Source organism: Canis lupus, chromosome 17 (genome assembly GCF_003254725.2).
Source record: "Canis lupus dingo isolate Sandy chromosome 17, ASM325472v2, whole genome shotgun sequence".
Taxonomy (NCBI): domain Eukaryota; kingdom Metazoa; phylum Chordata; class Mammalia; order Carnivora; family Canidae; genus Canis; species Canis lupus.
In genome coordinates, this window is record NC_064259.1 from 59,862,283 (window position 1) to 59,880,902 (window position 18,620).

Genomic DNA, 18,620 nt, shown 5'->3' on the forward strand with positions numbered 1-18,620 from the left:
TTCTATATGCTTTTTCAGTCCCCTCAGGACTTAGGTAAATGGGCTCTTATAGCTATAATCAGTATGTTTATACCCAAGCTACTGTACAGTGGGGATGTGGCCTCCTTGAATGGGCTAAAAGGATTCCCTTTAACATCTTCTCACGGTGCTTCACATCACTAAAGATGGTCTGGTTAAAGGCTGTTCCAGTTAATGACATTTATCCCTGTATGTGCCCACTCCGTCTTATCCCACATACTCCCAACACCTCAGGCCACATGCATATTTCCTTCTCTATCTCTGTCCTCTGACCCTTTCTCTACCAGTTTCTGATTTCTGAAGTCTGATTTTCAACCTCTCACCTGGAAGACCTCAGGCTGGCCAGGTTGCTGTGCTGATGGCTGTTGAACATGTTGCTCATTAGAACTCGACCGATGATGAGGCTGCTGGCCCTGCCACTGTGGCCAGACACCTACACCCTCTGCTGTCCGTGTCTGGAATTGTCCTGTAGTCTGTCCAGTCTCGGAAGCTAGAAATACAGTAAGGAACAACAACCAACTTTAAGCTAGTAACTCCACTGGAGAGGAGAAACTAGCACGTAGATACTTTCAGGGCAACCCAGGTGGCTCAGCGGTTTAGCGCCACCTTCAGCCCAGGGCCTGATCCTGGAGATCCGGTATCGAGTCCCATTTCAGGCTCCCTGCATGGAGCCTGCTTCTCTCTCTGCCTGTGTCTCTGCCTTTCTCTCTATCTCTCTCTCTCTGCGTCTCTCATGAATAAAGAAATAATATCTTTTTTTTTTAAAAAAAAAAGATACTTTCTGCTCTTCTGTTAATCAATGCCTCCTCAATTCCAAAACCTGGCCCAAATTAATTTCTCTTCTTTGCATAGCCTTTCCAAAGAGTCCTTTGATCATTTAGACGAAATTTGCTTATCATTTAATATATAATACCTTATGCACTTTTTAAATACGCCTTTTTCTTTTTCTTTTTTTTCTTTCTTTTTTTTTAATACGCCTTTTTCATGTGGGTAAATTTTAAATCCCAGGGCAGCCCGAGTGGCTCAGCAGTTTAGCGCCGCTGATCCTGGAGACCTGGGATCGAGTCCCACATCGGGCTCCCTACATGGAGCCTGCTTCTCCCTCTGCCTGTGTCTCTGCCTCTCTCTTTCTCTCTGTGTCTCTCATGAATAAATAAATAAAATCTTTTTAAAAATTAATTAATTAATTGATTTTAAATTCCAAATGGACTGTCACTTTGCATTTCTCCACAATTAGGTCAGTGTACCCAGGACCCAAACAAACTGTTTTAACTACTAAATCCTTTCTGTTTAGTGGTGTCACTTTCCTGTTACCCTCCTTTCTAATCTGAAACTCACCAAAGTTGGATCCACGACTGGTGAGATTAGGATAGGCAGCAGCACCAGGTGATGCAGTAGAAGCACCAGGAAGGGACATGGGGCTGAAGGAGGACGGAGTCTGAAAGCTGCCCACACCAAATTGGGAAGAACGAGTCTTGGCTGTAGCCTGAGCAGCCACCTGCTGAAAGAGAAAGGGATAGAGAACAACAAATGGAACATTAACATTATTGGACATGCCATTCCTATGAGTCAACCATCTGTCAATCACTGGATTCTTCTGAGCCAAGCTCATCATTTATTTCTTACTATTTCTTCTAATTAATGCCAATCTCCTTCGACACTACCTTTAGGCAGGTATAACAAAGTGTAAAAGCAAAGAACTATGAGATTAATAAACTATATACATCTAGAGTCGTAAGAAATTTTTCCAGTTTTTATTTTCCTTTTATGCTTTTGAGATATATTGCATATAACAATTTTGGAGTGTGCTTTTTGGTTTGGGCTTCTTTATTTAAAATAATGGGACGCCTGGGTGGCTCAGTGGTTGAGCGTCTGCCTTTGGCTCAGGGAGCAATCCTGGAGTCCAGGGATCGAGTCCCACATCGGGCTCCCTGCGTGGAGCCTGCTTCTTCTTCTGGCTGTGTCTCTGCCTCTTTCTGTCTCTCAGGAATAAATAAAATCTTTTAAAAATAAACAAATAAAATATTACTGTGCAATATAAGCATATATTAATATATGAAAAAATATTAGCTTTAAACAGTACAAAATAGAAACTCAGAATTGACTCCAAAACAAATCAGTAAATCAAATCTGTTTAATGTGTTATAGGTGAGTAATTCTGAATAAATGCGACTATGTGAGAACCATACTCTGAGATTTGGGGATTATTTGTTTTTAATTATCTAGCTACTCCCAATAAAGAGAAAAACTGGAAGGTAGGGGGTGGGGGTTGAGAAGATATCTAGATAGATGACAATAGAAAAAAGCCCAACCAACCAAACAAAAACTAGTATACGGGGGACAGACAGAAGAGAAGCTTTAGATCCCTGGGTGGCGCAGCGGTTTGGCGCCTGCCTTTGGCCCAGGGCGCGATCCTGGAGACCCGGGATCGAATCCCACATCAGGCTCCCAGTGCATGGAGCCTGCTTCTCCCTCTGCCTATGTCTCTGCCTCTCTTTCTCTCTCTGTGACTATCATAAATAAATTTTAAAAAAAAATTAAAAAAAAAAAAAAAAAAAGAAGAGAAGCTTTACCTGGGCAGAGAATCCTGGGCGGGTGCTAGGGGTCCAAGTGGGGGCTGCTCCCTGGGGGGCGTTGGAGTGGCGGGAAATCTGGGCCAACATCTGCCCTGCAGAAGCTGATGGCTGGACGATGGTTACAGGAGGGGCCAGACCACTATTTCTAGAGTGAACAAATAGTGCAGTACAAGATTAAAAGGATGGGTTTACCACAAAATCTAGGAATCACAGAACAATCTAGTGCTATTCCTAGGTCCCCCTGACTTCCCTGGGGTTAAGGAAAACTTGGTTAACAGAATTTGGAAAAAAATGAGAAAAACTGACAGTCACAGACCAATCAGGACACACAGAGATGGAACCTATAACATAGCAACAGGACAGATGCAAAGAAATAGGAGGAAGGAAAGCAGCTTGCCTCATCTTAAGTCTTACAAGTTCTACTGCTTTGTCTGAAATAATCAGAGAAAGCTAGGGAAGAATAAAACTTGGATTTAGCAACTGAATGCCTCAGTTGCCCTGTAAAGCAGCACATACATAAGGGGCTCACCTGAAATTCTCTGCCGGCCGGGGGGTAGGAGGGAATGTGTTGCCCTGTGAGAATAGCTGTTGGGTGGCAGGGACAGTGCTGGAGGAGATGCCTTTACTCTGATCTGTGGACCAAAAGGAGTGGGGGGAGGGCCAGTCAAGGGGCTGTAGTACATTAGTTCAGCAAGTTCCTATTTTCTCATGAGGTATTATGATTAAGTGGAAGGATGTTGGGCAACAGCAGGCACATCAATAAGTGATCTAAATGAAAATTTAAAAGGAGAATACGGAAGAAACATACCTGCATTAATGTTGGAGTAGATTTCTGAAAATCTTGGATCTCTATCCTGGGCAAACAGACCATCTGTCTTCTCGAGGGGCTTGCTGTGTTCTGGCCCTGTGGTTGTCACAGGCTGAACAGAAACCTGTATGTTACAATGATAAAAATACCATGAAAAGATTTAACACGACAATTCAACAACCATAACATTCACATAAAGATATACATACACTCTAAATGGCCCTGGGGGACATTTCTTAAGGAAATGCTCATAGTCCTCTTAAAAGATGACACACTAAAAAAAAAAAAAAAAAAAAAGATGACACACTTACCTGGGAATGATTGAAGCCAGCCAGTCCATCTCTTGCTGATACCACATCCAACTCTGTTTGCTGTTGCTGTTGCCTATATGTTAAAGACCAGTGAGGAGAGAAAGATTTTTTTAATGTGGGGGAAGGGCTTAAAATAAACAAATGGGATTGCAGATGCCTACTCCCCACGGTGAGTCACTGATGAATGGATGATTCTTCTATTGTTTCTCACCTGGATGCCAACTGCCCTGAGCTCATCTCCAGGGGTAAATTAGCTGTGGGACCTAGCTGTGGTCTCTGGATTGTGTTGGACAGTGTAGGCCTTGGTTCCTGGCTGGAGTTCCTGGGAAAATGAAGAGCAGACAGAACAGACGGGGAAAAAAGGATCTAGCACTATTTGTACAGAAAGCTGCATAGATTCACCTGTAGGTGAGGCAATAACTAATAAATTCTCCTTTGAAATCTAATCCTTTAAGTAACCTATGACTTAAAATTCAGCAAATATTTCATACCATGGACAATGAGGTACAAACAAAAACTATGTCCTGTGGTGTAAGAGTTTATCCAGTATAGGGTCTAACTCCTAGGGACTCAATACCTAGTTGGTATATATGTGTGTATCCATATCCTGGGGTTTTAAAAAGCATAAGTAAAAAAAACTAACAGTACACACACAAACATTAACAAAGACTCTCTGCATAGTAAGAATTTGTTCCCTTCTCTTTATAGTTTTCCATACTTTTTTTTTTTTTTTTAAGATTTTGTCCATTTATTCATGAGAGACACAGAGAGAGAGGCAGAGACACAGGCAGAGAGAGAAGCAGGCTAGGATCCTCACAGGGAGCCGGATGTGCACTCGGATCCCAGGACACCGGGATCACGCCCCAAGTCAAAGGCAGATGCTCAACTGCTGAGCCACCCAGGCCTCCCTATAGTTTTCTACTTTCCAAATTTTCTGTAAAAAATATTTATTTAAAAAATTTTAAGAATTAAATTGTGGTGGAAAAATGGTACATAAAAATGTGAACATTATTTACAAAAACAAGTTCTAAAAGTACTTAAAATTTCAAAATTTAAACAAAATGGAAATACAAAACAATGGTTTTTCTGTAATATAAAGATGCAAAAACACTACACTGCCAATGACCATATACCTGAGTCCTAAATAAGTACAATTTCTAACTCAATTCACTCTGCTACACTAATTAGAAAAGAATTAAACTTTAAAAGCCCTAAAAGTAGAAGGACACAGACTCAATGTTGTTACCAGGTTACTACTTATACTTGATAATCATTTCTAAGCAGATCTTCAAGAGATAGGCTCAGGGCTAATTCTATATATATAGATTAAATGGGAAAAAAATAATCTGACAATTGACTTCTACTGGAATGGGTATAATAAAAGCGACAGTAAAAATGTGAAGGAATTCGAACACTAATTACATTGCTGATGGTAGTGTAAAGGATGAAGCTTTGGGAAGAGTTTTGCAGTTCCTCAAAAGATTAAACACAGAGTTGACATGTAACCCAGCAATTCCACTCCTAGGTATATACCCAAGAAAATAAAAACATATCCACATAAACACTGGTATATCAATGTCCATAGCTGTGTTCTAAATAGTCAAAAAGTAGAAATAACCCAATGTCCATCAATTAATGAATGGATAAACTAAATGTATCCCTGGACAAAGGAATATTATTTGGCAATAAAAAAAAGTACAAATAAATGCTACAACAGAGATAACCCTTAAAATATTATACTAAGCAAAAGAGGTTGGTTACAAGGACTCATATATTGTTATGATTCCATTCATATAAAATATCTAGAATAGACAAATTTAGAGAAACAGAAAATAGATTAGTTGTCACACAGGGCTTGGGGAGTGGGGAGGATGACTATTAATGAATACAGAATTTCTTTTGGGGGCAATGAGCATGTACTGAAATTAGATTGTGGTAATAGTTGTACAACCCTGTGACACACTAAAAAAATTATATACTTTAAATGGGTGCACTATCATGCAACCTATCACAAAATCAATAAAACTAGTTTTTACAAAGCTGAGAAGGAAAAGCCCAAACAGAAAGGAATCAAGGAACAGAACAGATATAGTTATGCTCAAAAGCAAAGAAAACTACAGTCCATAGGCCAAATTCAGTCCACTGCCTGTTTTTGTAAATAGAAGTTTGTTGGAACATAGCTATCTTTATTCATTTCATTTGTCTAGGACTCTTTTCATGTTATAATAGCAGAGTTGAGTAATTTCAATAGAGACCATATGCCCCCACAAAGCTAATATAATTATTACCTTGGCCTTTTACAGAAAGAGTTTGCAGATACCTGCTCTAGGGGAAAATTCTACCAGGATAAAGCAATGAACTGGTATATAAAACGATATCCTTTCTAGAAAGAGTTTAAGCATAAAATTGAAATACGAACCCTTCACATCTCAGAACTTACTATCTAAAGTACTGTTTGTTAAAAATCTTATTGTGTAGTAAACTGCCAAGATGAGGAACTTCAAACTAATGGTGTTTACCACTACAAAGGGCAGAAGAGTAGCAGACAGCTTGATGGCTAAGCAGACTTGGCCCCATGAGAAATCCCAACACTGGAAAAAGCCTTTATGGTACATACTTCACATTGGTGTTGGTACAGATGATATACTCAATTTCATCTGAATAAGGGTTCTGGAAAGTAAAGGAGCTGGTTCTCATCCAGAGCCATTCTCGGTTCTTAGACCGAAACCGGAACATGACAGACAGCACCTGGCCTTTTAACTTCACCACCTGAAAAAGTTTTCAAGTTATCAGTGAAACCCACAAAAAATTTTCTTTAGAATTTTTTTTCAATTCCCCATTTCTACCACCCTAAGATTCATGTGTTACAGTCCTTGAAGTACCAGTCTCTTTCAACGTTACTGACAAAACAACAGGGGGAGTGAAAGCTAAGTGCTAAATAACAAGAAGGTATATTTATAATTCTTCCTAGAGTCTCAAATAGCTATTTGATCACATACAGGAGTAACAATTTTTTCCAGAATAAAGACTGTTTCCCCACTTCGCTTGGGAAGTTCCTTAAAGATATGTTGATCTAGCTTTACAAGTCTAAAGTAGAAATTTGTACTTTGATATTGAAATAGCTTACATGTTGCTCCTCAATCCTAGGTCTTCCCCTAAGCCTGAGAATTTGTTTTCACAGCACCCATGTAGGTTTCTATAAATAAAACTAAGTTGGCTTTAGTCTTGTTTTGCTTTTGTTTTTTAAAAGAAAATCATCTTAGATTTTAGTGTCTAGTTTTATGAAATAGAAAATTATCTTGACCTTTCCTCCCTAACAAAAAAATAGTATGAGCAGCTATTATTTATTTTGTAGTTACTATATGTCAAGCACTGGACTATGTGCTTTTATTTTTTTTTCAGAACATCAACACTTAACATGATAAAGAAGTGAGATGTGAACATTTGAATTTTTTTTTAAAGATTTTATTTATTTCTTCATGAGAGGCACACAGAGAGAGGCAGAGACACAGGCAGAGGATGAAGCAGGCTCCATGCAGGAAGCCTGATGTGGGACTCCATCCTGGGACTCCAGGATCACACCCCAAGCCAAAGGCAGATGCTCAACTGCTGAGCCACCCAGGCCTCCCTGAATATTTGAATTTAAACAATAGTAATCATTCTTTAATTTTTGCATGTGCTCACTGTGTAATATATACAGAATTAATATAATTACATTGGTACACAACTATGTACTGGATTTGAAAACCTGCTTACTGAGGTATATATCTATTTTAATGAAGCATAAGTCCAGTGCTCCAAAATACCTACACTTTTTAAGAAAAAGCGGTAACACTTGTGTTTAAGCTGCTAATGGTGGAAATAACTGCTGACATTAAAGCTGACTGAGAAATAATTACAGCAGAAAATGGGACACACTTCACTTTGCAATAATAAAATGGCACGTTTTATATATACATATACACACATACCTTTCACAAATCAAGTGTGAAATACAACACTGCAGTAACCATAACAGACAGAAAACAAGCTTTGTTGGATATAACTAAATTTATTACTGAGAAAGAAATATAAATCCAACTAGACTTAAGAAATATCAAAATCAGGAAATCAGCACCTAAAGGCTGGAGACCACACATTAAAAAGCACCCTTATCTAAGTACCCTAAAATCACAGTAGCAACTAATGTCAGAATAATAACCTTGAGATTATGTAGACTATTATAGGAGTCATTAAAGCTATTTTGGAATAAACATTTTCTGGAAGTGATAAAATGATGCTCTGTGACCCAAAGTTGTCAGAATTAGGACTTTCAAGGATTTAAAATATACTGTATAATCTCTTCTCACACTGCTGAAGGTCCATGTCATGTCCTTAGTTTTGAATGGATTCAAGAGAAGTCAGAATAGTTTTTCAGAAAAAAAAAAAAAAAAAATAGAATAGTTTTTCAGAATGGTTTTCCTGAATCCACACATATACAAAATGTGGTTCTTCTGTGAGGTACAGCTGAGCACATGGAATGGTAATGCTGAGGGTTCAGGTGACAGGCATTTTACTGCCATCATCTGATTTTCTCTAGAAGCTGGGCTATATGCTCTAAACATATTGTCTTATTTAATCTTCCTAACAACACTCTGAATTTAAGTACTGCTATTATATCTATTGAATATGTTAGAACACTACTGAGGCTCAAAGAGGGAAATTAGCCTAATATAAAAAATTGCTTCCTAAAGTCAAACCTGTACTGAAATTAAATTCACCAGATATTTTCTGAATCTAGTGCCTGAAAATAACAGTTTATCCTTGGCCTTTTGGCTAAGATCAAGTGTAGTCTCTGTTCATATCAGTTTAATATCTGATATGTCCTCTATCCAAGGACAATATAGTAAATGGATTTTTGGAGCAGGGAGATGGAATATAAGTTTGTTCTGTAAACTCCATGCATCAACCTTGTATTATAATACCTCCAGGAATAGTGCTCCCACCTCAGGGGGAATACTTAGATGTCTAAGGTCAACTTGTGCTACAGGGGGAATATATCATGTGGGACTGTATGCACTGGAATGTTTCTGCCTCCAACTAAGTGAGTGGGTGGCTTGTGTCCAGCCTCCTGGAGGGGGAAGTGTGTATTATATGCACCATGATCTTCTTACACTGTATGAGGAGCATAAATAGAAATATGATTATGCCAATGGTGGAAATGGTGTTTTTTCTTTTTTTCCTTTCTTTTCATTTCTGTCTTCAGTGATTTTGTCTCCTAAGATTTGCTTCCCTGTACTTAAGTTGACTATTTTTTTAGTGTCTTAAAGATTTATTTATTTATTTATCTATCTATCTATCCATCCATCCATCCATCCCTGGGTGGCGCAGCGGTTTAGCGCCTGCCTTTGGTCCAGGGCGCAATCCTGGAGACCTGGGATCGAGTCCCGCATCGGGCTCCCGGTGCATGGAGCCTGCTTCTCCCTCTGCCTGTGTCTCTGCCTCTCTCTCTCTCTCTTTCTGTGACTATCATAAATAAATAAAAATTAAAAAATAAATAAATTAAAAATTAAAAAAAAGAGTCAGCTTACAATTAGGGGTTAATTCTTGCTTTTGGCTTCCTGAGCAATGCCATGGAGGATCACAAGAACAAGCACCTTATGTAAATGGCAAAAAGGAAGCCAAGAAGAAAGTGGTTGATCCATTTTCTAAGAAAAACAGAGGTATGATGTGAAGGCATGAGCTATGTTCAATATAAGAAATATTGGGAAAAGAAAAGAAATATTGGAAAAACACTAGTCATAAGAACCTAACTAAGGAACTGAAATCATATCTGATGGCTTCATGGTCATATTTTTGAAGTGAGCCTTGCCATCTGCAGAATGATAAAGTTGCATTTAGAAAATTCAAGCTAATTACTGAGGTTGTTCAGGGCAAAAACTGCCTGAATTTCCATGGCACGGATCTTATCAATGACAAAATGTATTCCATGGTCAAAAAATGGCAGATGATTTAAAGCTCGTGTTGATGTTAAGACTACCAATGGTTATTTGTTTTTTCTATTTTATGTTGGTTTTAACAGAATTTTTAAAAAATACTCATTTATTTGAGAGACAGCATTTGCATATCATGTGGGGGAAGGGACAAGGTAAAGGGGGGAAGAGAGGAAGAGGGGGAAAGGGGAAGAGAAGGAGGGAGGGAGGGAGGGAAAATATCTCAAACAGACACCTGCTGAGCAAGGAACCCGACCTGGGGCTCAATCTCACAATCCTGAGATCATGACCTGAGCCAAAATCAAGAACTGGACACTTGACTAAGCCACCCAGGTGCCCCTATTTTGTGTTGGTTTTACTAAAAAATGCAACAATCAGATTCAGAAGACCTCTTATGCTTAGTACCAACAGGTCTGCCAAATTTGGAAAAACATGATGGAAATTATGACCTGAGAGGTGCAGACAAATGACTTAAAAATAGTCAATAAATCAATTTCAGACAGCATCAGAAAAGACATAGAAAAGGCTTGCCAATCTATTTGTCCACTATACAATGTCTTTGTTACAAAAGTAAAAATGCTCAAGAAGCCCAAGTTTGAATTGGAAAAACTCATGGACCTTCACAATGAAGGTATTAGTTCTGGAAAAGCACTGGTGATAAGACTGGTGCTAAAGTTGAACAAGCTGATTGATATGAGCCACCAGTTCAAGAATCTGTTTAAAATTTAGATACATAAAATAAAATAAAATAAAATTTAGACACTTAATGGTGACAAATTGAAAAGTCTTATTTGTGAAGAGTTAACTCATTTATCTATAAAAGAACCATGAAATGAATATTTCTACCACAATCCACAGTTCAGTGAGGCCCAGAATATTTTAAGTACTTTAAGGAGTGAGTCTCTTAGAGGGGTACCTGGGTGGCTCAGCGGTTGAGCATCTGCCTTTGGCTCAGGTTGTGATCCCAGGATCCTAGGATGGAGTCCCACATCAGGATCCCCACGGAGAGCCTGCTCCTCTCTGCTATGTCCCTGCCTCTCTCTGTGTCTCTCATGAATAAATAAAATATTTTTAAAAGTTAAAAAAAAAAGTTTCTTAGATACAGTTAGCTAAATACAAGACAGTGAGTAGCCAAAGCCAAAGTACCTTGGACATAATCCATAGTCTCAAAATACTGGTCCTTTTCCATTCCTTAAAAATATAAGTTACGCACTAAAGAACATAAGATTATGATGCCTGTCATAGTACTCAAGCAGTGGTTAATAAATGTTTGAGGGATTAATATGATAACAGATATTAGATAAAAATATTATTCAAATCCAAACCAGGGAAAAAAGTTACCTGTTGGAAGCTATCTCTTAGAAGCTGCTGGTCTTCAGGATGACAGAATTCTACAATATTCTTTCCTAAGAGTTCCTAAAAGTGAAAAAGAAGAGTAAGATGGGCACTTTTATGATCATCTAAAATTCCTGGCCTATCAGAAAAGGACTTGGGATTTATTTATTTTTTTTAGGACTTGGATTTTATTTCTCCTGTCTTTAGCCTAGGATTATAATAAGTGTGGAGAGAAAAAAAAAAAAAAGACAAAGAATATGGAATCTGCCTGGCAAATGGCCTCTAAAACATTTTTCTTTTTCAGAACATTATATATTTATTTTAGCTGCATTTTAAAGATTTGAAGTCTAATGTACACATACAATTCACTCATTCTAAATCTACAATTGATGGCTTCTAACATATTTATATATAGTTGTGTAACCACCATTATCACCACAATCCAGTTTGAGAACACATCCACTGCTCCCAGTTTCCTTGTGCTTGTTTATAGTCAACACCTGCTCCCAACCTCCTAGCCAACTAGTAACCTGCTTTCTGCTTTAGTGTTGCCTTTCTAGAAACTTAATACAAATGGAATCATATAATATGTGGTCTTTTGTCTCTGACTTCTTACATGTAACTTAAGATTTCTGGAGCTCATCTATGTTGTTGTACATATCAATAGTGTATTTCTTTTTATTACTCAGTAGTATTCTCTAATGTGGATATATCAGAGCTGTGTATTCATTCACTAGTTAATGGACATTTTGAGTTTTTCCACTTTGGTGTTACTGTGAAAAATACAACTATCAACATTTGTATATAAATCTTTTTTTTTTGTATATAAATCTTTATATGAACATAGGTTTCATTTCTCTTGAGTAAATACTTAGAAGTGGAATTGCTAGCTTGTAGTAGGGTTAAGTATATGTTTCACTTTTTACAAACTATTTTTCCATTTTTCCAAAATGTTTTTCCAAAGTGGCTATATCATTTTACAGGTCTGCCAACAATGTATAATGGTTGCAATTTCTCCCCGTTCTTGCAATACTTTTTGATTATAGTGGACATATAGTGGTAGCTCACTATGCCCATTCTAGTGGACATACAGTGGTATCTCATTGTGGTTTTGATTTGTACTTTCCTACTGACTAATGATGAAGAGCGTCTTTTTTTTTTTTTTTTTTTTTAAGATTTTAAGTAATCTCTATGTCCAACATTGGCTGGAACCTACAACCCCAAGATCAAGGGTCACAAGCTTCCACAACTGAGCCAGCCAGGTGCCCCATGATGAGAATCTTTTATATGCCATTCATGTTTCTTCTTTGGTGAAATGTCTATTCAAATCTTGTATCCTTTTTTACTGGCTGTTTACCTTAGTGAGTTTTAGGAGTTTTTTTATATGTTCTGGATACAAATCCTTTTTCAGATATATGATTTGCAATACTTTTTCCCAGTTTATGGATGGCCTTTTCAATTTTTTTTTTTTTCACTTTTTTTTTTTTCCTTTTCACTTTCTTAATGGTGTCCTTTTAAGAGGACAAATTTTAATTCTGATGATCTCTAACTTATGGGTTTTTTTCTTTTGTGAAGCATGCTTTTAGTGTCATATAAGAAATCTTGGATTCAAAATCACAAAGATAATCTCCTGTGTTCTTCTAGAAGTTTTATGACTTTAGCTCTTAAACATTTAGGTTTTTGTCTATGGGGTAAGAGTCCACATCCTTTTCTGTGAAGGGGAATATCCAATTTTTCCATCACCACTTATTGGGAAGAATCTTTTCCCCATTGAACTGTCCTGACATCTTGATTGAAAATCAGCTGATCGTAAATGTGAAAAAAGACTATTCTGGCCTACTGATCTGTTTATCTATCTTTATACTGATATCATACTACCTTGATGACAACAGCTTCTTAAGTGGTGTTGAATCAGTGTAAATCTTCCAACTTTATGCTTTTTCAAGATCTTTTAACCAACTTCTTCAGAGCCACAGCCAGAAGTCCCTCTTGGGCATACAATTTTGAAAGTCTATATAATGATTTATTTCTCAAGTCTGGTATAGCTACTTGGTCTGCTGAATGAAAAATCTCAATAAAATAAAAATAACTGGTGCCAAACTTGCATATGTTGCGGGTTACTTTGTTCCTAACCTAAGTGATTACATAAATTACCTAATGATGGTCATACCATTATAACTAATTAAAATCAACACTTTTGCATCATTATCTGTATTAATATCAGTAACAAAAAATACACACATCTTCATGCCTGCTTATCCCACATGAGAACAACCATATTTTTCTAGATTGGATGAATAACATTGGTAGAAAGCTGAGAATAAATTTAGCTACAGATAGAATAGGATCATCACTTTTTCATATCTGGGCCTGATAAGCTTTGACTATTCTGGAATACATGACTGAATAACATGAACAAAGCCAAGGGAAAACAGGTTTAAGTATCAGTGGTGTAATAGGTCCAGCTCTTCACCTGTGGTTGGTAGCCAACAGTAGCCACACAGCGGTGATCCACAAAAGTGAAGATTCCCTCAATGTTGTGCCGAGAAATAAACTCTGTTGGCTGACAAACATTACTCATGTCTGTACAGTTGGGAGAACTAGTTACCTGAAAGTAAAGAGATAAAAACAAGATAAAATGAAATCATTTTTAACAGATGTATTTCTCATCTCCTCATGGTCATATACAAAGACATGAGGCTCCCAATTTTAGGAATTTCTGAGCTTTCACATCATATTCAGAGAGAAAAAAATGGCAATCACAATCAGAGACGGCATGAGACCTAGTTCCACCTCCACATATGTACTCTTTACCAACTTTGTGAAAAAAGATAAAAATTCATTCAACCCAAAACTCACCCACTTTCATTTAGCTAGGCTGTGTTCATTATTCAGATTGGAAAACTAGTCTCCATTAACCAAGAAACTTACCTAGTTTTATGACAAGAATAAAAATAATTGCACTTTTCCAGTCATGTAATGATAAAATTAAAAGATCTCTCTTCTCCTGTTAGTTAGGAATAAAAAATTCAGCACTGTAAAGCTCACAGTATGAAAGATGAGGGGAAAAGATATCCTTCCTTCTCTCAACCTTTTCAGCTTCTGCTAATCAACAGAAGCAAACTATGAATCCCATGTTCTTCCAAATAGCTGAAGTTTTACAGAATTCTTCATTTGTATTCAGAGTAAAAGAAAAATAACATAAGTCCTGAAGGAGATTTCTTCTTATTGGAAAGGGATGATATAAGATTTCCAGGGCAGATGATGGAGTAGGAGGAGCCTAAGCTCACCTTGTCCCATAGAAACAACCAGATAACAGCCATATCAGTGTGAATAACCCAGAAAAGGACCCAAAGACTGGAAGAATGGTCTCTACACAGCCAATTGTAGAGAAGAGGCCACACTGAAGAGAGGAGGAAGATTAGAGACGCAGTCAGGAGCTAAATGGATCCACTAAACAGACCCATTGGACTATCTGCGGGAGGGAAGGGCTCTGTGGGCACTGAGAGGGGAAAAAAACAAACTCTGGCACCATGAAGCCCCCACAGGGAAGACAAATCCCAGTAACATTTGGCTCTGAAAACCAGAGGAGTCAAATTTCAAGAATTCTTACAAACAGCAGGGCTTAAAACCTGGAACACTAAAAATCAGCAGGCTCATGGGAAAGCTGAGAGGGCAAGAGGAAACTAAGTCCGTACAAGCCCATGGAGATAAAGCATAGAAGTAGCATTTTGAAAAACACCTGGGGTATATGGGAGGGAGATTTGTTTACTAATTTCAGAGTATGTGCTGGAGGGGCAGGGATCACTGGGAAACATCTCTAGGACTAAAGGAGCTGGCTGGTGCCATTTCCTTCCCCTGGACCCCCAGCACAAACACATGGACACCTGCAGGAGCCAGTGTAATACCAACACTTGCTACTTCACTTGCTAACAGCAAGCCCCACCCATGCATACACCAGTGGGCACAACCCCTCCAGCCAGACTCAACTCCAGGTCTTCTCCCATAGGAGACTCTTGCAAACCTTGCTAATACTGTGCACCCCCACTCCTGCATTCTCCTGCAGTTCACTGCTATTTACATCTGGCAAATGCCTGGTCTGATTCAATTTAAGCCCATGGTAGCCCAAGACTGGCCCACTAACAAAAAAAGGACCAAACTCTGCCCACAGCAGACAAAGAGTCATTGCAGATGACTTGACTAAAGGCAAAAGCTGCTCAGCCATAACAGCAGGGCACATGCAACATGCATAGGAGATGCCACCAGATTCTGGTGAACAGGGAACATTGTACTGCAGGCCACTACTGTCAAGAGCAGATGTAGCTGAATTTCCTAACACATAGAAACAGGGAGAGAGTTAGACAAAATGATGACACAGAGAAATACATTCCAAATGAAACAATAGGACAAATCACAGCAAGAGACCTAAACAAAAGAGAGATAAGTAATATGCCTGATAGAGAATTTAAAGTACACTGAACTTAAAAAAAGAATGGAGGACCTCAGTGAGACCCTTAACAAAGAGACAAGAAAACATTTAAAAAAAAAAAAAAAAAAGCAGAGATGAAGAACCCAACTGAAACTAAAACTAAAAATACACTAGATGGAGGGATCCCTGGGTGGCGCAGCGGTTTAGCGCCTGCCTTTGGCCCAGGGCGTGATCCTGGAGACCCGGGATCGAATCCCATGTCGGGCTCCTGGTGCATGGAGCCTGCTTCTCCCTCTGCCTGTGTCTCTGCCTCTCTCTCTCTGTGACTATAATAAATAAATAAATAAATAAATGAATAAATAAATAAATAAATAAATACACTAGATGGAATAAATAGTAAACTAGAGAAAGCAGAAGAACAAATTAGCAGGAGGACAGAATAATGCGAAACAATCAAGCTTGCTTGAGAGCGAGGGAGAGAGACGAAAAAATAATAAAAATGAAAACAGATGTAGGGAACTTAGTGACACTAGCAAGCTTAAGAACATTCACATTATAGGGATCCCAAAAGAAGAAAAGAGAGAGGGAAAAGGGGGCAAAAAATTTATTTGAATAAATACTAGCTTCCTCCAAATCTGGGGAAGGAAATAGAAATCCAGATCTGGAAGGCACAAAGTGCCTCCAACAAAATCAAGCTAGGGGAGTCCACACCAAGACATACAGTAATTAAATTGGTAAAATGCAGAGATAAAAAGAGAATTTTAAAAGCAGCAAGGAAAAAGAAACAGTTACATACAAGGGAAAACCATAAAGTAATCAGGAGATTTTTCAGAAAAAACTAGAGGGAGTAACATATATTCAAAGTGCTGAAAACAAAGAAACAAACCAACAAACCTGTGGCCAAGAGTGCTCTCTCCAGCAAGACTATCATTCACAACAAAAGGACAGATAGTTTCCCAGACAAGCAAGAGTTAAAGAAATTCACGACCACAAAATCAATCCTACAAAAAATGTTAAAGGGGATTCTTTGAGATCATAAATAGGGGCAAGAAAAGCTGGAAACACAAAACCAGTATAATTAATTATGTTTATAAAAATCAGTTAAGGGAATCACAAAATAAAAACATGTAAAGTATGACACCAATATACCTAAAACGTGAAGGGAAGAGGAATAAAGAATGGATTCAAACATAAGTGACCATCAACTTAATGTAAACTTCTATACGCATAAGATGTTATTCACAAACCTAATGGTAACCATGAAATAAACCAGTAAAAGGTATGCAAAAAATAAGAAAGAATCCAAGCATGTCATTAAAGCCAACAAACATTAGAGGAGAGAGCAAGAGAAGGAACAAAGAACTACAAAACCATAAAGCCACTAACAAAATGGTGATACTTATCAACACTTTCAATGAAAATGGACTAAATACTTCAATCAAAAGATACAGGATAACAGAATGGATAAAAAACCAGACCCATCTATATGTTGCCTACTAGAGACTCCTTTCAGACTTAAAGACATATGCAGATTGAAAGTCAAGAGTTGGGGCAGTCCGGTGGCGCAGCGGTTTAGCGCCGCCTGCAGCCCAGGGTGTGATCCTGGAGACCCCGGATCGAGTCCCACGTCAGGCTCTCTGCGTGGAGCCTGCTTCTCCCTCTGCTTGTATCTCTGCCTCTCTCTCTCTCTCTGTGTCTCTATGAATAAATAAATAAAATCTTAAAAAAAAAAAAAAAGAAAGTCAAGAGTTGGAAAACCATTTATCATGCAAATGGAAGTATAAAGAAAGCCAGGGTAGCAATATTCATATCACACAAAATAGACTTTAAAACAAAGACTATAACAAAAGACAAAGAAGAATACTATATAATCATAAAAGGAATGATCCAAAAAGAAGATATAACAACTATAAATATTTATGCACTCAACATGGCAATACCCAAATACATAAAGCAGCTAATAATAAATATGAAGGAAGTAATTGACAGTAAAACAATAATAGTAGGGGACTTTAACATCCTACTTACACCAATGGATAGATTATCCAAACAGAAAATCAACAAGGAAACAGTGGCTTTGAATGACACATTGGACCAGATGGATCTAACGAATATACTCAGAACATTCCACCCTAAAAACATCAGAATACACATTGTTTTTAAATCCTCGAAAAAAATAAATAAATAAAACAAATAAATAAATAAATAAATAAATCCTCGAAAATAGAATAGGAAATAATTTCTTTGACAGTGGCCACAGCAACATTTTTCTATATATGACTCCAAAGGCAAGGGAAACAAAAGCAAAAACAAACTGTTGGGATTACATCAAAATAAAAAGTTTCTGCAAAAGGACAGATAGGAAACAATCAACAAAACTAAAAGACAACCTACAGAATGGGAGAAGATATCTGCAAGTAACATATCTAATAAAGAGTTAGTATCCAAAATATATAAAGAATTATACAACCCAACTAAAAAATGGGCAGAAGACATGAATAAATATTTCTCCAAAGAAGACATTATACAACCCAACACAAATGCTCCCTCTGCCTGTGTCTCTGCCTCTCTGTGTGTCTCTATGAATAAATAAATAAATAAAATCTTTTTAAAAAAATTAAAAAAAAAAGATGCTCTTTTTCCATCTTCCTTTGCCCCTTCCCCTCACCTCTCTCCCTCTCTTAAAAAGAAAAAAAAATTGTGAAATCACTTATACACTTCATAAAATTGATGTTAATAAATTAATGTAATGCTATATATTAACCATACTGGAAATAAAATTAAAAAAATAAATGTATGGGACACTTGGGTGGCTCAGTGGTTGAGTGTCTGCCTTCAGCTTAGGGCATGATCCTGGAGTCTTGGGATCGAGTTCTACATCAGGCTCCCTGCATGGAGCCACTTCTCCCTCTGCGTATGTCTCTGCCTCTCTCTCATTCATAAATAAATAAATAAATAAATAAATAAATAAATAAATCCTCATAAATAAATAAATAAATAAAACCTTTTTAAAAATGTACAAAGAAAGCAAAAGAAAGAATGGAAAAAGGAAAATAGATGATGCAAATATGGAAAATTCATACTTGCCTGCAGTCTGCCAATGGCCACTAGGCAAAATTTGCTCCCCTGGCCAGCCTCTGGATCATCATCTGGGAGGGAGACACCTTCAAG

The 18,620-nt window shown here is 37.6% G+C and overlaps 1 protein-coding gene and 1 non-coding gene across 9 annotated transcripts in view; one reads left to right on the forward strand and one right to left on the reverse strand.

Annotated features, from left to right (window-relative positions):
• The window catches only part of ARNT (aryl hydrocarbon receptor nuclear translocator), a 71,465-nt gene that overhangs the window by 2,433 nt on the left and 50,412 nt on the right, over positions 1 to 18,620 (reverse strand). For 4 of the 8 annotated variants that reach the window (XM_049095899.1, XM_049095895.1, XM_049095898.1 and 1 more), the window contains 11 exons: positions 18,543 to 18,613; positions 13,494 to 13,634; positions 11,027 to 11,101; positions 6,331 to 6,482; positions 3,925 to 4,035; positions 3,714 to 3,786; positions 3,403 to 3,526; positions 3,124 to 3,226; positions 2,592 to 2,739; positions 1,357 to 1,519; positions 342 to 508 (listed from right to left, as the gene is read on the reverse strand). In XM_049095899.1, coding sequence (XP_048951856.1) covers positions 342 to 508; positions 1,357 to 1,519; positions 2,592 to 2,739; positions 3,124 to 3,226; positions 3,403 to 3,526; positions 3,714 to 3,786; positions 3,925 to 4,035; positions 6,331 to 6,482; positions 11,027 to 11,101; positions 13,494 to 13,634; positions 18,543 to 18,613 — 1,328 coding nt within the window. Of the gene's footprint in view, positions 1 to 341; positions 509 to 1,356; positions 1,520 to 1,772; positions 2,019 to 2,591; positions 2,740 to 3,123; positions 3,227 to 3,402; positions 3,527 to 3,713; positions 3,787 to 3,924; positions 4,036 to 6,330; positions 6,483 to 11,026; positions 11,102 to 13,493; positions 13,635 to 18,542; positions 18,614 to 18,620 lie in introns of those variants that run through there. The other 4 variants (XM_049095902.1, XM_049095897.1, XM_049095900.1 and 1 more) reach the window with 3 other exon arrangements.
• LOC112665142 (U2 spliceosomal RNA) lies at positions 8,509 to 8,699 on the forward strand. The gene has a single exon (XR_003140247.1). It is a non-coding gene; the product is annotated as a U2 spliceosomal RNA (small nuclear RNA).